General features: G+C 32.4%; 1 protein-coding gene across 4 annotated transcripts in view; it reads left to right on the top strand.

The window, feature by feature from the left end:
- The window catches only part of LOC143080110 (hemocyte protein-glutamine gamma-glutamyltransferase-like), a 34,329-nt gene extending 19,319 nt beyond the window's left edge, over positions 1–15,010 (top strand). For all 4 annotated transcript variants that reach the window (XM_076255792.1, XM_076255791.1, XM_076255793.1 and 1 more), the window contains exons 4-16: positions 1,981–2,238; positions 2,831–2,949; positions 4,142–4,249; positions 5,803–5,977; positions 7,717–7,855; positions 9,075–9,178; positions 9,821–9,983; positions 10,393–10,505; positions 11,098–11,180; positions 11,964–12,165; positions 12,930–13,090; positions 13,680–13,816; positions 14,683–15,010. In XM_076255792.1, coding sequence (XP_076111907.1) covers positions 1,981–2,238; positions 2,831–2,949; positions 4,142–4,249; positions 5,803–5,977; positions 7,717–7,855; positions 9,075–9,178; positions 9,821–9,983; positions 10,393–10,505; positions 11,098–11,180; positions 11,964–12,165; positions 12,930–13,090; positions 13,680–13,816; positions 14,683–14,824 — 1,904 coding nt within the window. In that variant the 3' untranslated portion in view covers positions 14,825–15,010. The remainder of the gene's footprint in view (positions 1–1,980; positions 2,239–2,830; positions 2,950–4,141; positions 4,250–5,802; positions 5,978–7,716; positions 7,856–9,074; positions 9,179–9,820; positions 9,984–10,392; positions 10,506–11,097; positions 11,181–11,963; positions 12,166–12,929; positions 13,091–13,679; positions 13,817–14,682) is intronic.
- The last annotated feature ends 1,876 nt before the right edge of the window (positions 15,011–16,886 follow it).

Genomic DNA, 16,886 nt, shown 5'->3' with positions numbered 1-16,886 from the left:
TGCGGCCTTCAACAATGAGCAAAACCCATACCGCATAGTCAGCAATAAGAGGCCTCAAAATGAAAAGTTCTCACCTTCTAGCATGGTTGAATCCTTCTGTTGAACTTTATAAAATAAGAAAAGAAGACTGTTTGGTCTTCAATAATGAACCAATCCATTTACGCATTCGTATAGTAAAGGACAAAGTATTTGTTACCTGAAATGTTCGTTTCTTAGCGTTTGACCAACAAAATCGAAATCAGAAGGCCTCCTTCTCATATAGGTATGTGTTGAAAAATTATATGTATTAGTTCAGCGGTGTAAGGTTTCCGTCATTTCGAGTTAGTTACATTAAGTTATAGTAAAACAGAAATTTATTTACGAATAAGGCATTTATCAAAACATTTTTCAAAATACAGAAGAGGTTATAAAAAAGGTTTAAAAAGTTTAAACAAACATGCCTTATACCAAAGTTTACAGGTACACGAAGGATAAATGATATTAAATTTTTAAGATAAATGACAAATCTTTAAAATACAAGACTGTCTTATTTATTTAAAGGTTTTTATCTATCATCGCAAGTAAAATACTTGACAATTTTGACCTAGACAGAAAGTAAATATTTGCAATTATTAAGTGTACAAACTACACCAAAATAAACTCGGTTATCTATTATAAGTTTTTCATTTAATAGAATTCATGTTGAATATGGTTAGACCGAATTTAAGAAATGGAACATATTAAAAAGAAAAAGCAATACTTCAAACCAGTCAAATGTCCATGTGCATTTCTCAACTTTAATTGTTTTTAATTATAGCTTAAAGTTAAGGGGTTGAAGTATATCAGATGTTTATAGTCATAGGGGTATGAAGAGCTTCCCCATGCTTGATACAGTGTGTAAACGCAGATTTATGTTGAATATAAAAAAGAAGATGTGGTATGATTGCCAATGAGACAACTCTCCACAAGAGACCAAAATGACTCATAAATTAACAACTTTAGGTCACCGTGCGGCCTTCAATAATGAACAAAGCCCATACCGCATAAACAGCTATAAAATGTTGAAAGCCGTTTCATTAACGTATATATAAGAGTCTGGATGGGGATCATTTATTTTTGTAATTCTTTATTTTTATACAACTTTCTTTAATCTTTATACTTAATATCTTATCACCTCATTATCGTCTATTCCCTTCCCGTTTTCTATTCTTTATATTTTGCCATTCATTCTCTATTATGTAAACCACCATCCACACGGTTACCCTCGTGTGTCCTTTCTACTATAAATAAGATTAAACTTTTGAATATGTAGCAAAGTTGTTTGCTGTTATAAAACACCAAAAATTGATTATTCTATTTGGGGAAAGAAAAAATAGTTTCTTAAATATACTTTGTTTAATTCTGAATTTCGTGAAAAACTGCTTCAGAAGAGATATTTGATTCTATTGAATTTAGTATAAAAAAAGCAATAGTTTCGATAATACTCGTTTTCCTCTATATGTTGCTGTAATGACAGATTTCTTTATTTATGTTTTTGGACATTGCTCTTACCTTCACCCCCTGTTTCTCTCTACTCACATACAACGAAAACGACTGATACATGACTATATACATGTATGAGAAGGTCTGTACTTTACAAATTTTGCTAAACCAACATCAGGAATATACTCGGCAAAGTTGAACAAACATGATAGCAATATCGCAATGGACAATACATTATTTATAATAAATACCGGCTACAACCACTACAAATACAACAGTTGCACTGTCGAGTATCCCCCATCGTCATTCAAAACAATTATTGTTGCTATGGTAAAGTGTATATAAGATTTTTGTCTGTTGTTTGAAATTAAAATTCAGTTAACTGTGCCATCGAACACAGTTGATTATCTGTGTTCCCTATTATATTTCCAGTACCTTTTGTCGGTTAAAGGGTATGTACTATATTGTTGGATTCTTTTATGCATTGCTTATTTTTAACCACTACAAATAACCGTACAGGAGATGATCCATCGCCGCCAAAAGGTACTCGAGTTACACTCATCCTGTCCGACAAAGACGAAGAAAAAGAATGGGGAGCATGGATAATGAAAAACGAGGACAAAGAACTTACAGTTAGGATAAACACGCCTCCTACTTGTTACGTTGGGATCTGGCAACTCCAAGTAGAAACTATACAAAAGGCTGACAATAAGAAAGTTATATTCGAGTATAACCATGATCAAGAAATTTATATCTTGTTTAATCCATGGTGCAAAGGTAGGATATTATAACTAGAGAATAGCTAATGTTCAAATTGCAACTTGTAATTATAACAATCTTATACTGTTGCCAGTAACAAATTTATATATCCAGCATATATACGGACCACCAAAAAACAAATAAATACATACGTAAATATAACTAACTTATACATGTAGGTACTAGTATGTAAATTGAGGGGCGAAAGATATCAACCGAGAAACAGTCAAACTTATAGATCGAAAAAAAAAAACTGACAACGTCATGGCAAAAAAAAGAAAGATAAACAAAGAGACATTCAAATAATAGTACATAAGACACAATATAGAAAACTTAAGACTAAACAACACGAGCCCCCACCAAAAAACTGGGGTTGATCTCATGTGTTCCGAAATGGAGCTTTTTACACAACTTTTATTAGCAGACTAATTAATACTCCAATCACCATTGTCAAATCCCTTCTAACAGTCCAAGACATGTCTTATATTTGTAATATCAAAACAACCAGATCATTTGGAAAAGAAATGCAAGCATTAATCTATTCTGTATTTTGAACGCTTACTCACGTAGCAATGGTATACATAACTTTGAACATTGATTAATTTTCCAGATGATCAAGTATACCAACCTGACAAACAGTTGTTGGACGAGTATATTTTGAACGACACAGGGAAAATATATACTGGAAATAGAAAACAAATCAACGGCAAAAAATGGAACTTTGGCCAGGTAAAATTAATATAAAACAATAGAATGTATAAGAAAATTCTTCAAAGAAATTAAACAAAACATTTATTATAATTCTTTATTTACGCAAAAAAAAAATATATCATAAGGCAAAACATGTACTTTCTTTCAGTTGACTGATTGAGTTTTAAATTTCATTATACGGTTATATTAACCCTAGAATAAAGATCGATTCATGTAACGGAAGAGTTAATGATAAGTGCAAGTAAACATCTAAAAACACAATAAACAGGAAATAGTGGACCTCTGCAGAATACACCAATTATAAATAATTTCTTTTTCAGTAGTCTAGACACGTATGTGCATCTGTTTATTGTTGTCTGTTTCAAAGCAAAAGTAGTTTTCCCTATATAAACATGTAGTCTGTTTCAAATTACAGTCTATATTTCAAGCCCTTTAACCCCGTTGTCGACCTACCTATTCACTGTTAATATATTGTAGACTTGTATAGTGTGAATGAAATATTTACAGATTAGTATCACATACTGTTAAGCAGACAACGACCAGTCAATCAATTAATCAACGTTGCACCCTTTTGGTTGTAGCAGTTACACTATTTTCAGTTTTGGCGGGAAATGCGTGATATTTTTCATAAGTCAAAGTTAACTTTTCTTTGTTTTCCATCATGTTTAAAATTGAAGGATTTTTATATTGATTTTTTTACATGGTTAGCTGATAAGTTTTTGAAATTTAACGATGCTTTACGTATCTAAATATAATCATAACTTTATTTTGTACTTCGAACTTTCAAGGAACATAATTGAATGAAAATGTATGCAATTAGTCATTCTTTTTATAGACTTAACAGAACAAATAGACTTAACAGAACAATGCGGACCTTGATAAAATTTGAAAGTTCAATATCTTTCCATTTAAAGTTTAAATATATGCTAAGCAAATATCTGCAAAATAGAAAGGAGGGACGAAAGATACCACAGGGACAGTCAAACTCTTAAATCGAAAATAAACTGACAACGCCATGGCTAAAAATGAAAATGACAGACAAACAATAGTACACATGACACAACATAGAAAACAAAAGAATAAGCAACACAAACCCCACCAAAAACTAGGGATGATCTCAGTTAGAAATTGACACGAAAAGACATAATAATCTACAACTTTGATTTATATTATACTATTTTGATTTGTATAAATTGCCCTCACATTGTAGTTTGAGGAAAACATCCTTGACTGTGCCATGTGCCTACTGGATCGGAGCAAGTTAGCATGGACCGTAAGAGGAGATCCAGTTAAAGTTGCCAGAAAATTGTCAGCAATTGTAAGTTATGTTGCTGTTATAATTTTAAAGATTAAAAAAAAAAAATGTTTATCTGCTACTATATATAAATAAGAAAATGTAATCGTATACATTTGTATAATGTGTCAATAGAGAACCCTAGCAACATAACTTATTAAACACACGCTACATAGATAACTAAGAGTTCGGACTATCACGCATTTGTACATATATAACCATATACTCAATGTTTTTGTCAGATGCATTTCTCCCTTGTGTCAGTCTGATAAGTTAGTCTTTTTCAACTGATTATTACAGTTTTTATTAGGTTGAAATGTTAAACCACTTCCCAGGTTTAACCCCGCCACATTCTGTATGTGCCTGTCGTCCCTAGTTAAAGGCCATTAATTCAGTGGTTGTCGTTTGTTATTGTTTATCATATTTTTTTTCGGTCATTATTTAGTTCTTTCATCAGACCGTTAGTTTTCTCGTTTGAATTGTTTTACATTTGTAATATCACGGACTATGCAGTAATGGTTATTCTCATTATTGAAGGCCGTATAGTTACCATAGTTGGTAATGTCTTTGTCATTTGCTCTCTTGTACTGGAGAGTTGTCCGATTCGCAACCATGCAACATCTTATTTTAAGTTTTTTATACACGATTGTATTTACGGCCGTCGTCTACCAGAGACTATTACAATTTAAATGATTAATACATATACACATGTATGTTCAATCTCAATTTAGAATGCATTTTACATTTAATACTTCTAATAGGTTTAAGGGAGATGGTTTATATAAGTTATTCTTCTTGTTTCCGAATCCCTGTATTTCTATTGTATAAATGTATTTTGTGCACTTTTAATAGGTCTAGTGTAGCTTCTTCTCACGTTACTGACGTTACGTTACTTCTATGAAAATAACATAATCTCACTTTAAACAGTGTGTATATGTTAGATATGTTTCTTTCTGTTCGGTAAATATTAATAAAATGCAGTATGATCGCCGGAGACAGAAGGAAATAGATGTTACAACTACAGGTCAACATACAGCCTTTACCATCAGCAAAACCGGAACTATATAGTTGGCTTCAACAGGACCTATCATTTTTATTAAAGCAACCAACACCTTGATTAATGATTGAAACAGAAACAAGTTATAGAAAGAAACACGGTTACCCTTTTCCATATGTAAAATAACATGTAGATGACATCAAATTAAAGAAAGGTTTAATAAATTTTGTAAATGTCAATTGCCTCGAAAAAAATAATAGTGTTTTGTTTAAACGTTTAAACTGTAAAATCTACGTCAACTAATTCGAATCAGTTATAATAAGTCAGAAACGACATTTTAAAAAGGTCACTGTACATTTTGTAGTTAGAGTTTTAAATATTGAAGTGAGTTTGATTGCCCCAACTGTGACAGGTTTTGAATAACAGAGACCACCTAAGCTCTGATATATACACCTAATTGTTATCAAAAACAAATCCCCGCACACGAAGCGCTTATTTTAATTCTTCACTCAAAAATATTTGTATGGTCTCAAGTAAACATTTTTGATGCATTCGATACGTATTATGACATGAATTTTAGACCAACTCGCAAGATGATAAAGGAGTTTTAGTTGGTAATTGGTCTGGTAGCTATCATGGAGGGAAATCTCCATTAGACTGGGTTGGAAGTGTGGCTATCTTAAACGAATATTTCAAGACGAAACAACCTGTACGCTTTGGTCAATGTTGGGTATTCTCAGGAGTGCTAACAACACGTAAGTATATTGAAAAAGACATATGTGTCCCCTGCTGTGTGGACAGTGGGTAACTGTGGATACAAAATGTTCTTTTAAGAAGAGGCTTACTTTGGTGGATTTCAAAAATTTGTGAAGAATTTATATTTGTTTCAAATAAAGAAATACTTGCCATGAGAAAAGTTTTACCCTGTCCAGTTTATCGACAAAATTTCAAATAAGATGTCATTGTATATTAGAAAATAACCATCACCAGAGTTAACCATTCAAACCGTTTTCTGCTCTCTACCTGTGTACAAACTTTAGAGTGTTCAGTCCTATTGTTTATGATTTTTTACCAGCTATTCGGAATCCTCTGGGTTTTTTCATGAACTGCAATCAAAATTTGTTTTCCACTAAGATCTACTTTTCTTATCATAATTTTATTATAAGTTTATAGAATTTTTGTTATTTTTTCATACATATTCTTTAAATGAAAAAGGATGCGAATGTTCAATGTACGAAAAAGTTAGAGAGAATTTTCCCCCGCCAAATGTTCAATGGTTAATATCTCGAAAACAACCACCCGAACCTTTTATTTTATTTTGCTTAGGAAGTTCCTTCAGTTATAATATTTCTATCCTTAACGGGAAGCTTATTACCAAATTTATGATAACAGAGATAACTTTTGATTTCCTATTGTTACATGTAATTGTCCATGACGTTCCCTTGTCACCATCATATAGTGTTTTTATATCTCAACTTGTACGATTCGCTCGTGTATGTAACAACGTAAAAAAAGTAAGCGAAAGGAATTGATGCATTCCGGAAAAATTATTTCACCAGAGTTTTCGATATCACTAACTAGTTTAAACATTTTAATTAATTATGTCATCGGTATAAGGACATAATTCGTAAATATAAATCATATACGTTCAGGTGTTTCAAATCCAATCTTTTATGATAATATTCTTTACAAAGTACAAACATGTCGGCATTCACCTAAAAAGCTAACAAAACCATTAAACTGACTTATTAAGAAGGGATATACACGAAGTTACTATATATTATGTAGAGATGGCATGTCAGTATCTGATAGTAGTCCTTTGTTAATTTATGTATCATTCTCATTTTGTTTAGTTTCTATTGTTACCTATTCTGACATCTGACTCGGATTTCTTTTAAACTGAGCTTTACTGTACGTATTGCTGTGTATTATTCTGATCTACATTGACAAAAGGTATAGGGGGAAGGTTGAGATCTCAAAAAACATGCTTAACTCCGCCGAATTTTGCCTGTCCCAAGTCGGGATCCTCTGGTCTGTGTTAGTCTTGTATGATATTTAATTTAAGTTGCTTTTTTATATTTCGGAGTTTAGTATGACGTCCATTTTCCCTGAACTAGAATACATTTTTGTTAAGGGGCTAGCTGAAGTACGCCTCCGGGTGCGGGCCGGAGTTTCTCGCTGTATTGAAACACATCGGTGGCCTTCGGGGGTTGTTGTCTCTGACACATTCCCCATTTCCATTTTTAGTATAAAATTCATGAAATATCTTGAAAAAATAAATCAAATATCTTATAAATTTCATTAATTTTCATAACGATTTGTTTATAATAAATCCCATTTAAGACTAGTACATTTAATTCATCCATATTAAAATAAGATTATAACTGATGAATCTAAAATCAATCTTTTGTGGTACACAGATATTGAAAAAAAAACCTCAAAAAATTAAAATTTCAAAACAAGCATTTTAGCATGTATTTCATTTATTATTAAGTTTGTAGAGCTCTTGGAATTCCTGCCAGAAGTGTAACAAACTTTGCATCTGCTCATGATTGTGATGGATCGATTTCAATTGATAGTTTTTGGTCAGAATCAGGAGAACCAATCGAAGAGTTGAACAGCGATTCAGTATGGTAAGAAAAGTAAAACAGCAAACAGTGATATTTAACTCGGATTATAAAAAGATAAGGAGATGTGATATGATTTCCAACGAGAGAAACATCCAAAATAGTTAAAACATATGTAAGCAACTATAGGCAACTGTACGGCCTTCAACAATGATGAAAAACATATATACTAGTACTGTGTGGTCGGCTATAAGTAGCCCCGGCATGAAAAATACAAAACAAAGCAATTGAGAAAACTAACGTCCTAATTATTGACAAAACAATTAACAAATCAATCCAACACATATGACGGACATGAGCTTAATTAACGAAAACCGCAGAACTATGACGGACATGAACTAACGACAACCGCTGAACTATGACGGACATGAACTAACGACAACCGCTAAAATATGACGGACATGAACTAACGACAGCCGCTGAACTATAACGGACATGAACTAACGACAACCGCTGAACTATGACGGACATGATGAACTAACGACAACTGCTCAACTACGACGAACATGAACTAACGACAACCGCTGAACTATGACGGACAAGAACTAACGACAACAGCTGAACTATAGTAAATGTGACAATATGATGGGCTTAAAAAATATATAAATATATATAGTTATATTTATATTGATGATTATATATTCTCAAAATGTTTATTAAATTGAAAAAAATAAATACAGGGGAATATCCCTTAAGAAAATCATGACCTTGTAAAAGGTTGTTCAATTGACTGCTACGTTGCATATAATATGTTTACATGCAGACCAGGTGGTGACAGTTTGCAATAGCAATTAGTAAAAACACTGGACATACGTGTATTCTTCAAACATCAATTTCCAGGTTGGTCAAAACATGTCAATTAGAGTCAACTTAATAGATATTCATCCCTGTTTCTTTAGAATTAAAACTATAATGATCAAATTAATAGAAACCTTGACACTGTTTATATTCTGTATATATACTTATGTATTTTACTGTATGAGGGGGAGACCGTCCGTTATGGACACTGGTCTTTAATAAACTACTATTCCAAATAACCATGTGTTGTGTTACATGTGTTGACACGTTCTCGCCCTGCACATTGTTTGCCACTGGACGTTTACTTAATATATACAACAATAAATCAATGATAGGTGTGGATATCATTCAACATTGATATACTTGCCAGCGGTTGTACTTGGAAGAACTTAATGCTTTATTAATTATGCGTTTGAATATCTTACAGGAATTTCCACGTGTGGAATGATGTATGGATGGCTAGACCAGATCTACCGTCTGGATACGGTGGGTGGCAGGCAATAGATGCCACACCACAAGAAGCCAGTGACGGTAAGGTTTATTTTCTTTTGTTGAAAAGCATGTTTATCCGAAAAATTTCACGTAATTACGGAAAGTATTTTAAGTATAGTATATACTTACATAAGTTAATCATAATCTTACTGCGTGCACATGACATACACACTGACACATTCTTATTTTCATAAGAACAATGATAAGTTCTGTGAGTGTTGGTTTTTATCCTGCAATAGGGTGTCTTATATATTTACAGGCCAACATTTTTATCTTTATACTATACAAATATCGCTTTAAAGCAATGCCCACTGACGGCCTACGATTGTGTATTGCTATTAACGAGTGTTGCATGAACCTGCGTGACCTCAGAATGTGTATTGCAATATCATTCCAATGACGTATTGCCAGACCTTGTGTTAACTATAGATTTACTCACGTTCTGTTAGCTTCTAAGCATTTCTTTAAAGGCTTATCTATTTTATACAAACGAACAAACATGAACAGCAGGATTGGCTCCATTTTCTACTGCACCAATCTTGAAGTTGTTTACATGTAATCAACAATGCAACAATGTCAATCTTTTACCAACTGAGTTTAACTGTTGTTATTGCTATTGGATGAGTATCCCGTACAACAATTTACTGTCTATTTCACAAGTATATTGTGCAATAATTGTAGGTGTATATTGTTGTGGTCCTGCGTCTTTAGAGGCTATCAGACGGGGAGAGGTAAACATGCCATATGATACACCGTTTATTTTTGCTGAAGTTAATGCCGATCGGGTCAATTGGGAATTAAATGAAGTTGATGAAACCCATAATGTTGGTGTGGAAAGACGTAGGTTAGTACGTATTATCAAACGAAAAGATATTAAATATTTGAACAGCTAATTTGTGAGATCATTATTTTAAGTATTATTAGTCTTTTAAAACTGAAATTTCAAATAGAATTTGTAAGGCAATATGTTGTCAAACTTCTGTATTCTTTATAATTATAACCTATTCGAACGTTTCCGATAAGTTTAATGAGCATTTGTAAACCATTTATACGAATAACTATGACTGATTTTTCTCTAATTTTAATTTCTGAACTACAGAAAATAAAAATAAATCATTAAATACAAAAGTAATTATGAAGCAGAGTCAAAAGTTATGACAGTTTATATTATTGAATTCAAATAGATTTTAGATTGATTTGGGTAACTTTGTTGTTGATATTTATTTGATTATTTGATGGATTTTTCTTTTAAGTGTTGGAATGCGAATCAGTACCAAACTACCAAAAGGACAATCAGGCTCCATCGAGCATTTCTGTTATGACATACAAAGAGAAGACGTAACTCGAATGTACAAATACGAAGAAGGTAAACACACAAATGTATTGCCTACATGTATATATGTGTGCTGATTAGTACATGTAGGCGTGGTCGTTTGTCTGGTGAATTTGTGAATAATGATAACTATGTCATGTTTGTCTAAGTTATGTTTACATTCACACATTTTATATTTGTATTCCCATTGCCGCAGCAGAGGGGTAATGATAAGGGTTACCCTTCTGTCTGTACGTCCGTCTGGGCGTACCTCCAAAAATAAGTTTCCATTCTCTTACTTTAGTTTGCCTCAACCAATTGGTATGAAATTAATACAGAAGTAATATTACCACAAAACACAGATCAAGTTTGAATTTGGTTGGCGTCATTCCTTCCGTTAAAAATAGCGCTTTCATGGATCAATCTGGCTTTTAAAATGCATTAAAACCACAAAGCAAACATTTTTTTTGTTTAGTTTGTACGACATTGTAATAGAAAATGTTATAAAGATGTTACTATTAGTGCTGTAAATTGGAATGTTATAGGCGTAGTAATACAGCCGAACGTGCGAGTGCTGTATAGACAGTCAAGGTCGTCAAACACTTCATCATCATAGTACTACAATAATCTTCTTTCATAACTATAGGATCTAACGAAGAAAGATCAGCTGTTTTGCAGGCAAATCAGAACTCAACAAAGAAAGGACTGTATGATGAAGGCAGAAAATCGGTAAATGTTCATTATTATATGTTAAAGAATTACCGTCTCCTTTTTATATCAATCACTTACACTCAATTGATTACCATTGTTTTTTTTTTATTTTATGCTAATGAGATCGTTCAGTCCAAATATCAAACGCGAACAAGAATATATATTTGTGTTTCTTCTTATTGGTTGATGATGGTTAATGATATTTATGCCCCTATGTACGATTTTCATTCCATAAATTTTCAATTTTATTCCCTCAAACTGAAATACGTTCCCGTATCAATAACATATGTTCTTGTTCTAATCTATAATCATTTAAGGGTACTACTAGTATGACAATATGCCATTAAAAATATCTTGCAATCATCGTATACATGTAAACACACGAGATAAATGAAAATAAGGATCACAATAATTGCGAATGAAGTGAGACTAGTAGCCTCAACAGGTTAAACATCTTCATTGTACGCACCAATTTCAATACAAAGAATGCCACGATTTGACATAGACGTTATGAAAACAGTAAAATCACAAATATACTGAACTCCGAGGAAATTTCAAGACTGAAAGTCCCCAATCAAATGGACAAAACAAAATGCATGATCAAACGAATGGACAACAACTGTCATATTCCTGACTTGGTACAGACATTTTCAAATGGTGGATTGAACCTGGTTTTATCGCGTATTAGGTTTTATATGAAAATATTGCTTTAAATTCTTTGAGAAAAATGAAAAACCCTGTTCAGCCGAACATTTAAGAAACCTACAAAAGTTGACTTTTAGATTAAAATTATACACACAGGACGTAGAATTTGAGCTGGTTGACAAAGAGACAGTTCCTTTTGGAAATGATTTTGAAATCTTATTGAAAATAAAGAATACAAGTAAAGAAGAACGCACTATCTCCGGTTGTATCAGCACGAGCAGCATACACTATACCGGTGTTCCAGCAAACAAAATCAAGTCTGTAGAGCTTAACGCAGAAAACGTTCAGGCAACATCAGGCAAGTATTTATTTATCTTTAGGCTTTTCTGGTATCTGGTATGTTACAAGTAGACTTGTTTGTCAACAATTTTTCAGGCATTATGTTTTCATATAGTTTCCTATATGTATTTAACTCTTTGATAAGTTAACTGTATTTGTCTTACTCTTTTCCGCATGGTATGCCATTTCCTTATATGTAATTATCCATGAACTTCTTGTGATAGTATTTCTCTTTGCAACTTTTTGAAACAAAACTTATAGTATAATCAATGTTTGGAATTCAATTGAACTATCTCTGCATTGCAAAATTTCTCGATTTCGATGACGTTTATAAATACCCATCAAAAACTTTAAAATGTGCATTTAATATTAATTATGAATTAAATGTAACCAGTTAATCGGTCTGTAAATATCAATTACCATTGTTTTGTTTATTCTATGCCAATGAGAATGTTCAGTTTAATCAGAAAGGGCGATACATTTGGCTATTTTGCAATATACATGAATTCAGATTCTTAATACATAAAATACTTTTTTTTGTTTTTGTTTTATTTGGTTTGAATTTTCATACTTTTTTTTCTGTGTTTCGTTTTGTTTTTCATAAATTTCAATAATATTAGCGTTGATCATGCCTATCACTTTGACGTTTATTGTTTTCTCAGTCTTTGTTGCATGCATTTATGTATTCTAATTTAACCAAAACCTCTAGGAGATATATAAAAGCCATGAAATACTTTTGTTGCATATGTAAACCTAATTATAGATAAAATTTTTTGTACATAGAGAAAGTGATCAGCGTGAAGGTGACATTTAATGAGTACCTCCCTCAACTAGTAGAACAGTGTCATATGAAAATGTCATGCATGTGTAGAGTTTTGGAGACCAAACATACATACGTCCATCAAGACACATTTCGTTTACTCAAACCTGACATTTTAATCAAGGTATACAAGTTGTTCATCAAATTATACATTGCATATTCAAAAGATATTTAATATGAAACTGTCTTTGTGTCAGTTTTCTTTGACTCTATTTCCATTTCTGTAATGTTTAAGCTATTTCCTGTCAGTATCTGAAAATTTTAACATGTTATGAAGCCATATAAATTGTGATCACGAGACAGTACGGTAATTATTGCGCATTGTTAATCAGGTCGTACGAATGCCAATCATTCCACTGGCATTTATTTTCTTTTATAACATGTTTTTTTAGAAGAAATTAACGTATTTGATGCGTTTTATTTATAAGACAAATGCGAAGTCTGTTGTAAAGCGTTTTACTATATATTATAACTACACAATTTAAAGGAATATTTTTATTAGAATATATAGCAGTTTGACAAACGCTTATTTTGATATTGCATATGTACTATGATTAAAACGTTCAGCTGAGTTTTGAAGAATTAACTCCCTTATGTGTTATGTACCCTTCATGGTTTGGAAATAATTTATACGTCAAGTACAAAGTACCATGCTTAACTATCTAATTATGTCAAATGATCATTTTTTAATTTGAAAACCTGTTGTCCACCAGGCACCAGCTACTGGGAAGATTGGACAACTAATCAAAGCAAATGTTTCCTTTACAAATCCATTACCATGTACTCTGACACATTGTACGTTAACGGTGGAAGGGCCAGGGCTTCAGGAACCTAGTGTACTAAAACAAAGGTATGATTTATGAAGTGCATTACATTTCAAGTTGGATTTATACATGTAAATATGAAGTTGCAGCCATCTGCAGTTGTTAAAACCATAGTTATAGTCAATGATTGGTTAGAGACGATGCAACGTGTTAGACCTAAGAGATTTATACTCAAATTACAACTAAAGTCACCTGTAAAAGTGGTACCATCAAGTTACAAGTTTGGCTTAGACGGGTTTGGCTGGTCACTTTAGGCCATTTGATGATATTTAAGTGGCCGTTTCAGGTTGATTTGAATGTTCTCAAAAATTAATTGTTAATTTTTAAACTTTTGCTCATGATAAAAATTGAAGAATGCTAAGAAATAAGTGTCATTTAGACTGAAATCCGTATCATACATTTATCATGTTTATACTGATAACCTATCTAACAATAATGATATGTGGTTTGATTATGTGACAACCAGCCATCTAATACCAAAGGACAAAGACGTTAGCAATTTCGGTACCAGTTTATAATTCGGCCTTCAACAATATGCAAACGCAAACCATAAAGTAAATTATAAAAAATCTTCGGGCTGATAAAATTTGATATTATTTAACAGCAACCGCCTGTTTTTTACTACAACAAATAAACGAAAAACAATCAAAGAAAGCACCCATAACGGCAACCGCTGAAAGGTGCCCTTTGTGACGAACAGTTTTAATCAACATGAGGATAAAATATTTTATAATTCCGGTAACAGAACCCATTTGTTTTAGACATTCGTATATCATCTTCTTTAACAAATGTTTAAGCTGAACATGCTGAAGGCATATTTCATAAAATATATTTTCAAAAAATCATATGGTCTGGTAACTGAGGTTAATTGAATAATAATTTCGTATTTCAGCATTGTAGAAAGCAAACAGACGTTTATGACAACCATTGAGTTCCTTCCGCGTAAGGTTGGAGTAAAAGAGTTAGTCGTTGCATTTAATTCAAGAGAATTAGCAATGGTGGAAGGATCTTGTGAAATTACTGTCAGCGCTTAAGTGATCATCTTGATTTACATTTTTTTCTTTTAAGACATATTTTAGAAATGCTTTAGTGTGATTCTATTTACCCTTTTTATTATATATAAAGGTAGCTTTTTACATTTTTATACGAATAATATTGCATCATATTTATGTAAATGAATTATGTTATATTAATTTGAAAATACAATATACTGCAGTTTACATGTAAGCGATTAATCTGATGTCAGCTGCACTTGTCCTGAGGAAATCAATATAATTTATCACTTTAAAGTAAAAACATATAACTTCACACATACATGTAGTTAGTTATGATACTTATAAACATTTTTGAATATGTCATGAAAAAAATCCAGTATGGCCGACATAAGATAACATGGGGAATTAATACAACAGCATACGCTTACTGAATTTTCCCAAAATGTACAGGTTCACTAATGTTCAAACTAGTATCAAATTATAGCCCATGGTATAAAGTTTTTAAATATAATGATTCAGATGTTTTAATCCTCATTGTTCCCTTTTCATCTCACAATTGAAAAGTATGCCTAGTATTCATTATCACTGAACTAGTATATATATTTGTTTAGGGGCCAGCTGAAGGACGCCTCCGGGTGCGGGAATTTCTCGCTGCATTGAAGACCTGTTGGTGACCTGTTGCTGTTATCTGTTCTGTGGTCGGGTTGTTGTCTTTTTGACACATTCCCCATTCCCCACACCCGGAGGCGTCCTTCAGGTGGCCCTAAACAAATATGTATACTAGTTCAGTAATAATGGACGTCATACTTAACTCCGAATTATACTCAAGAAACTAAAATGAAAAATCATGCAAAACTAACAAAGGCCAGAGGCTCCTGACTTGGGATCGGCGCAAAAATGCGGCGGGGTTAAACATGTTTTTTGAGATCTCAACCCTCCCCCTATAGTTCTAGCCAATGTAGAAAAAACAAACGCACAACAATACGCACAGTTTAAGAGAAGTCCGAGTCCAAGAACATAAACAAAATGACAATAATACATAAATAACATCATAGTCAGAATGTGAGGACATTGGAAAATCCTTGTTTTGATTTTCTGATTAGCCAAGATTTCACCTTCTTTTTCTTCTGATGACTAATCGGGTTTTGTTAAAACAATTATGTTGATGTCTATTGAATTACAGTATGTATTGGCGTTCATACAATCAACAGAGATGGGTGGTATTAATGTGAAAAATTCTTCAAATATTGAAAATTCCAAACATTACAACAAGAAACTCATATTTTCAAATAAACAATTTTCAAATGTAAACATTTCAAGAATTATTTAATTTAGCAAAAGTTGGAAGTAACTATATTATGAACCATATATTACTAGGACTCATTCAACTACATTAGTATCCCTTGCAATAGTTTGGGCAAAAGTGACTATTTTAGATTTCGGACTTTCTCAAAATCCGTCACTTAAACAATTTAAAATCATAATGAGGAAATTTCATATTTAAAACTAATGACTTTCTCAAGTCGAGGAGTAGAACATAATGTATGTCTTACTGTTAAAAATTAGTCCAACAATTACAAACTGTATTTAAAAGCATTCATTGCTTACATTAGTTGTGTCCCAAACGTAATATTATTATTTTTTTTACATCTTCACCTATAATTGTAATCTTTGATTATCATGTGTTGTTCCTCCACCTATTCGAACTGCACTGAAAGTGTTATAAACACTAGAAAGGTTCGACCCAGTGTTCACGAGTACACATATCGCGTCTCCTTGTACCAGTTCAATGTTGATACTTTGGGAAGCCATATCATATTCATTATTAGTGTATAGCCATACCAAAACAGTTCCATTCTTTCTTAGAGTAGTGTGAGAGCTTACACGGCCTGCCATCATGGAAACAGACACATGGTAAAGACCTGTCGTATTAACCGTAAAAAGACCTGAGGTATATTCTTCGGCTTTATTTAGAAGGATCTGATTGTATCTGACTTTACTTCCTATCGACACTGGTGTAAAACCTAAAGGTAATGTTGCTGTAAATGCAGCTGAAAAAAAGATTATTTTATGCGAATTGAAAATCAACAAACAATCACAA

This window comes from Mytilus galloprovincialis, chromosome 6, assembly GCF_965363235.1.
Source record: "Mytilus galloprovincialis chromosome 6, xbMytGall1.hap1.1, whole genome shotgun sequence".
Taxonomy (NCBI): Eukaryota; Metazoa; Mollusca; class Bivalvia; order Mytilida; family Mytilidae; genus Mytilus; species Mytilus galloprovincialis.
This window is presented reverse-complemented; position numbering and strand designations above follow the sequence as displayed.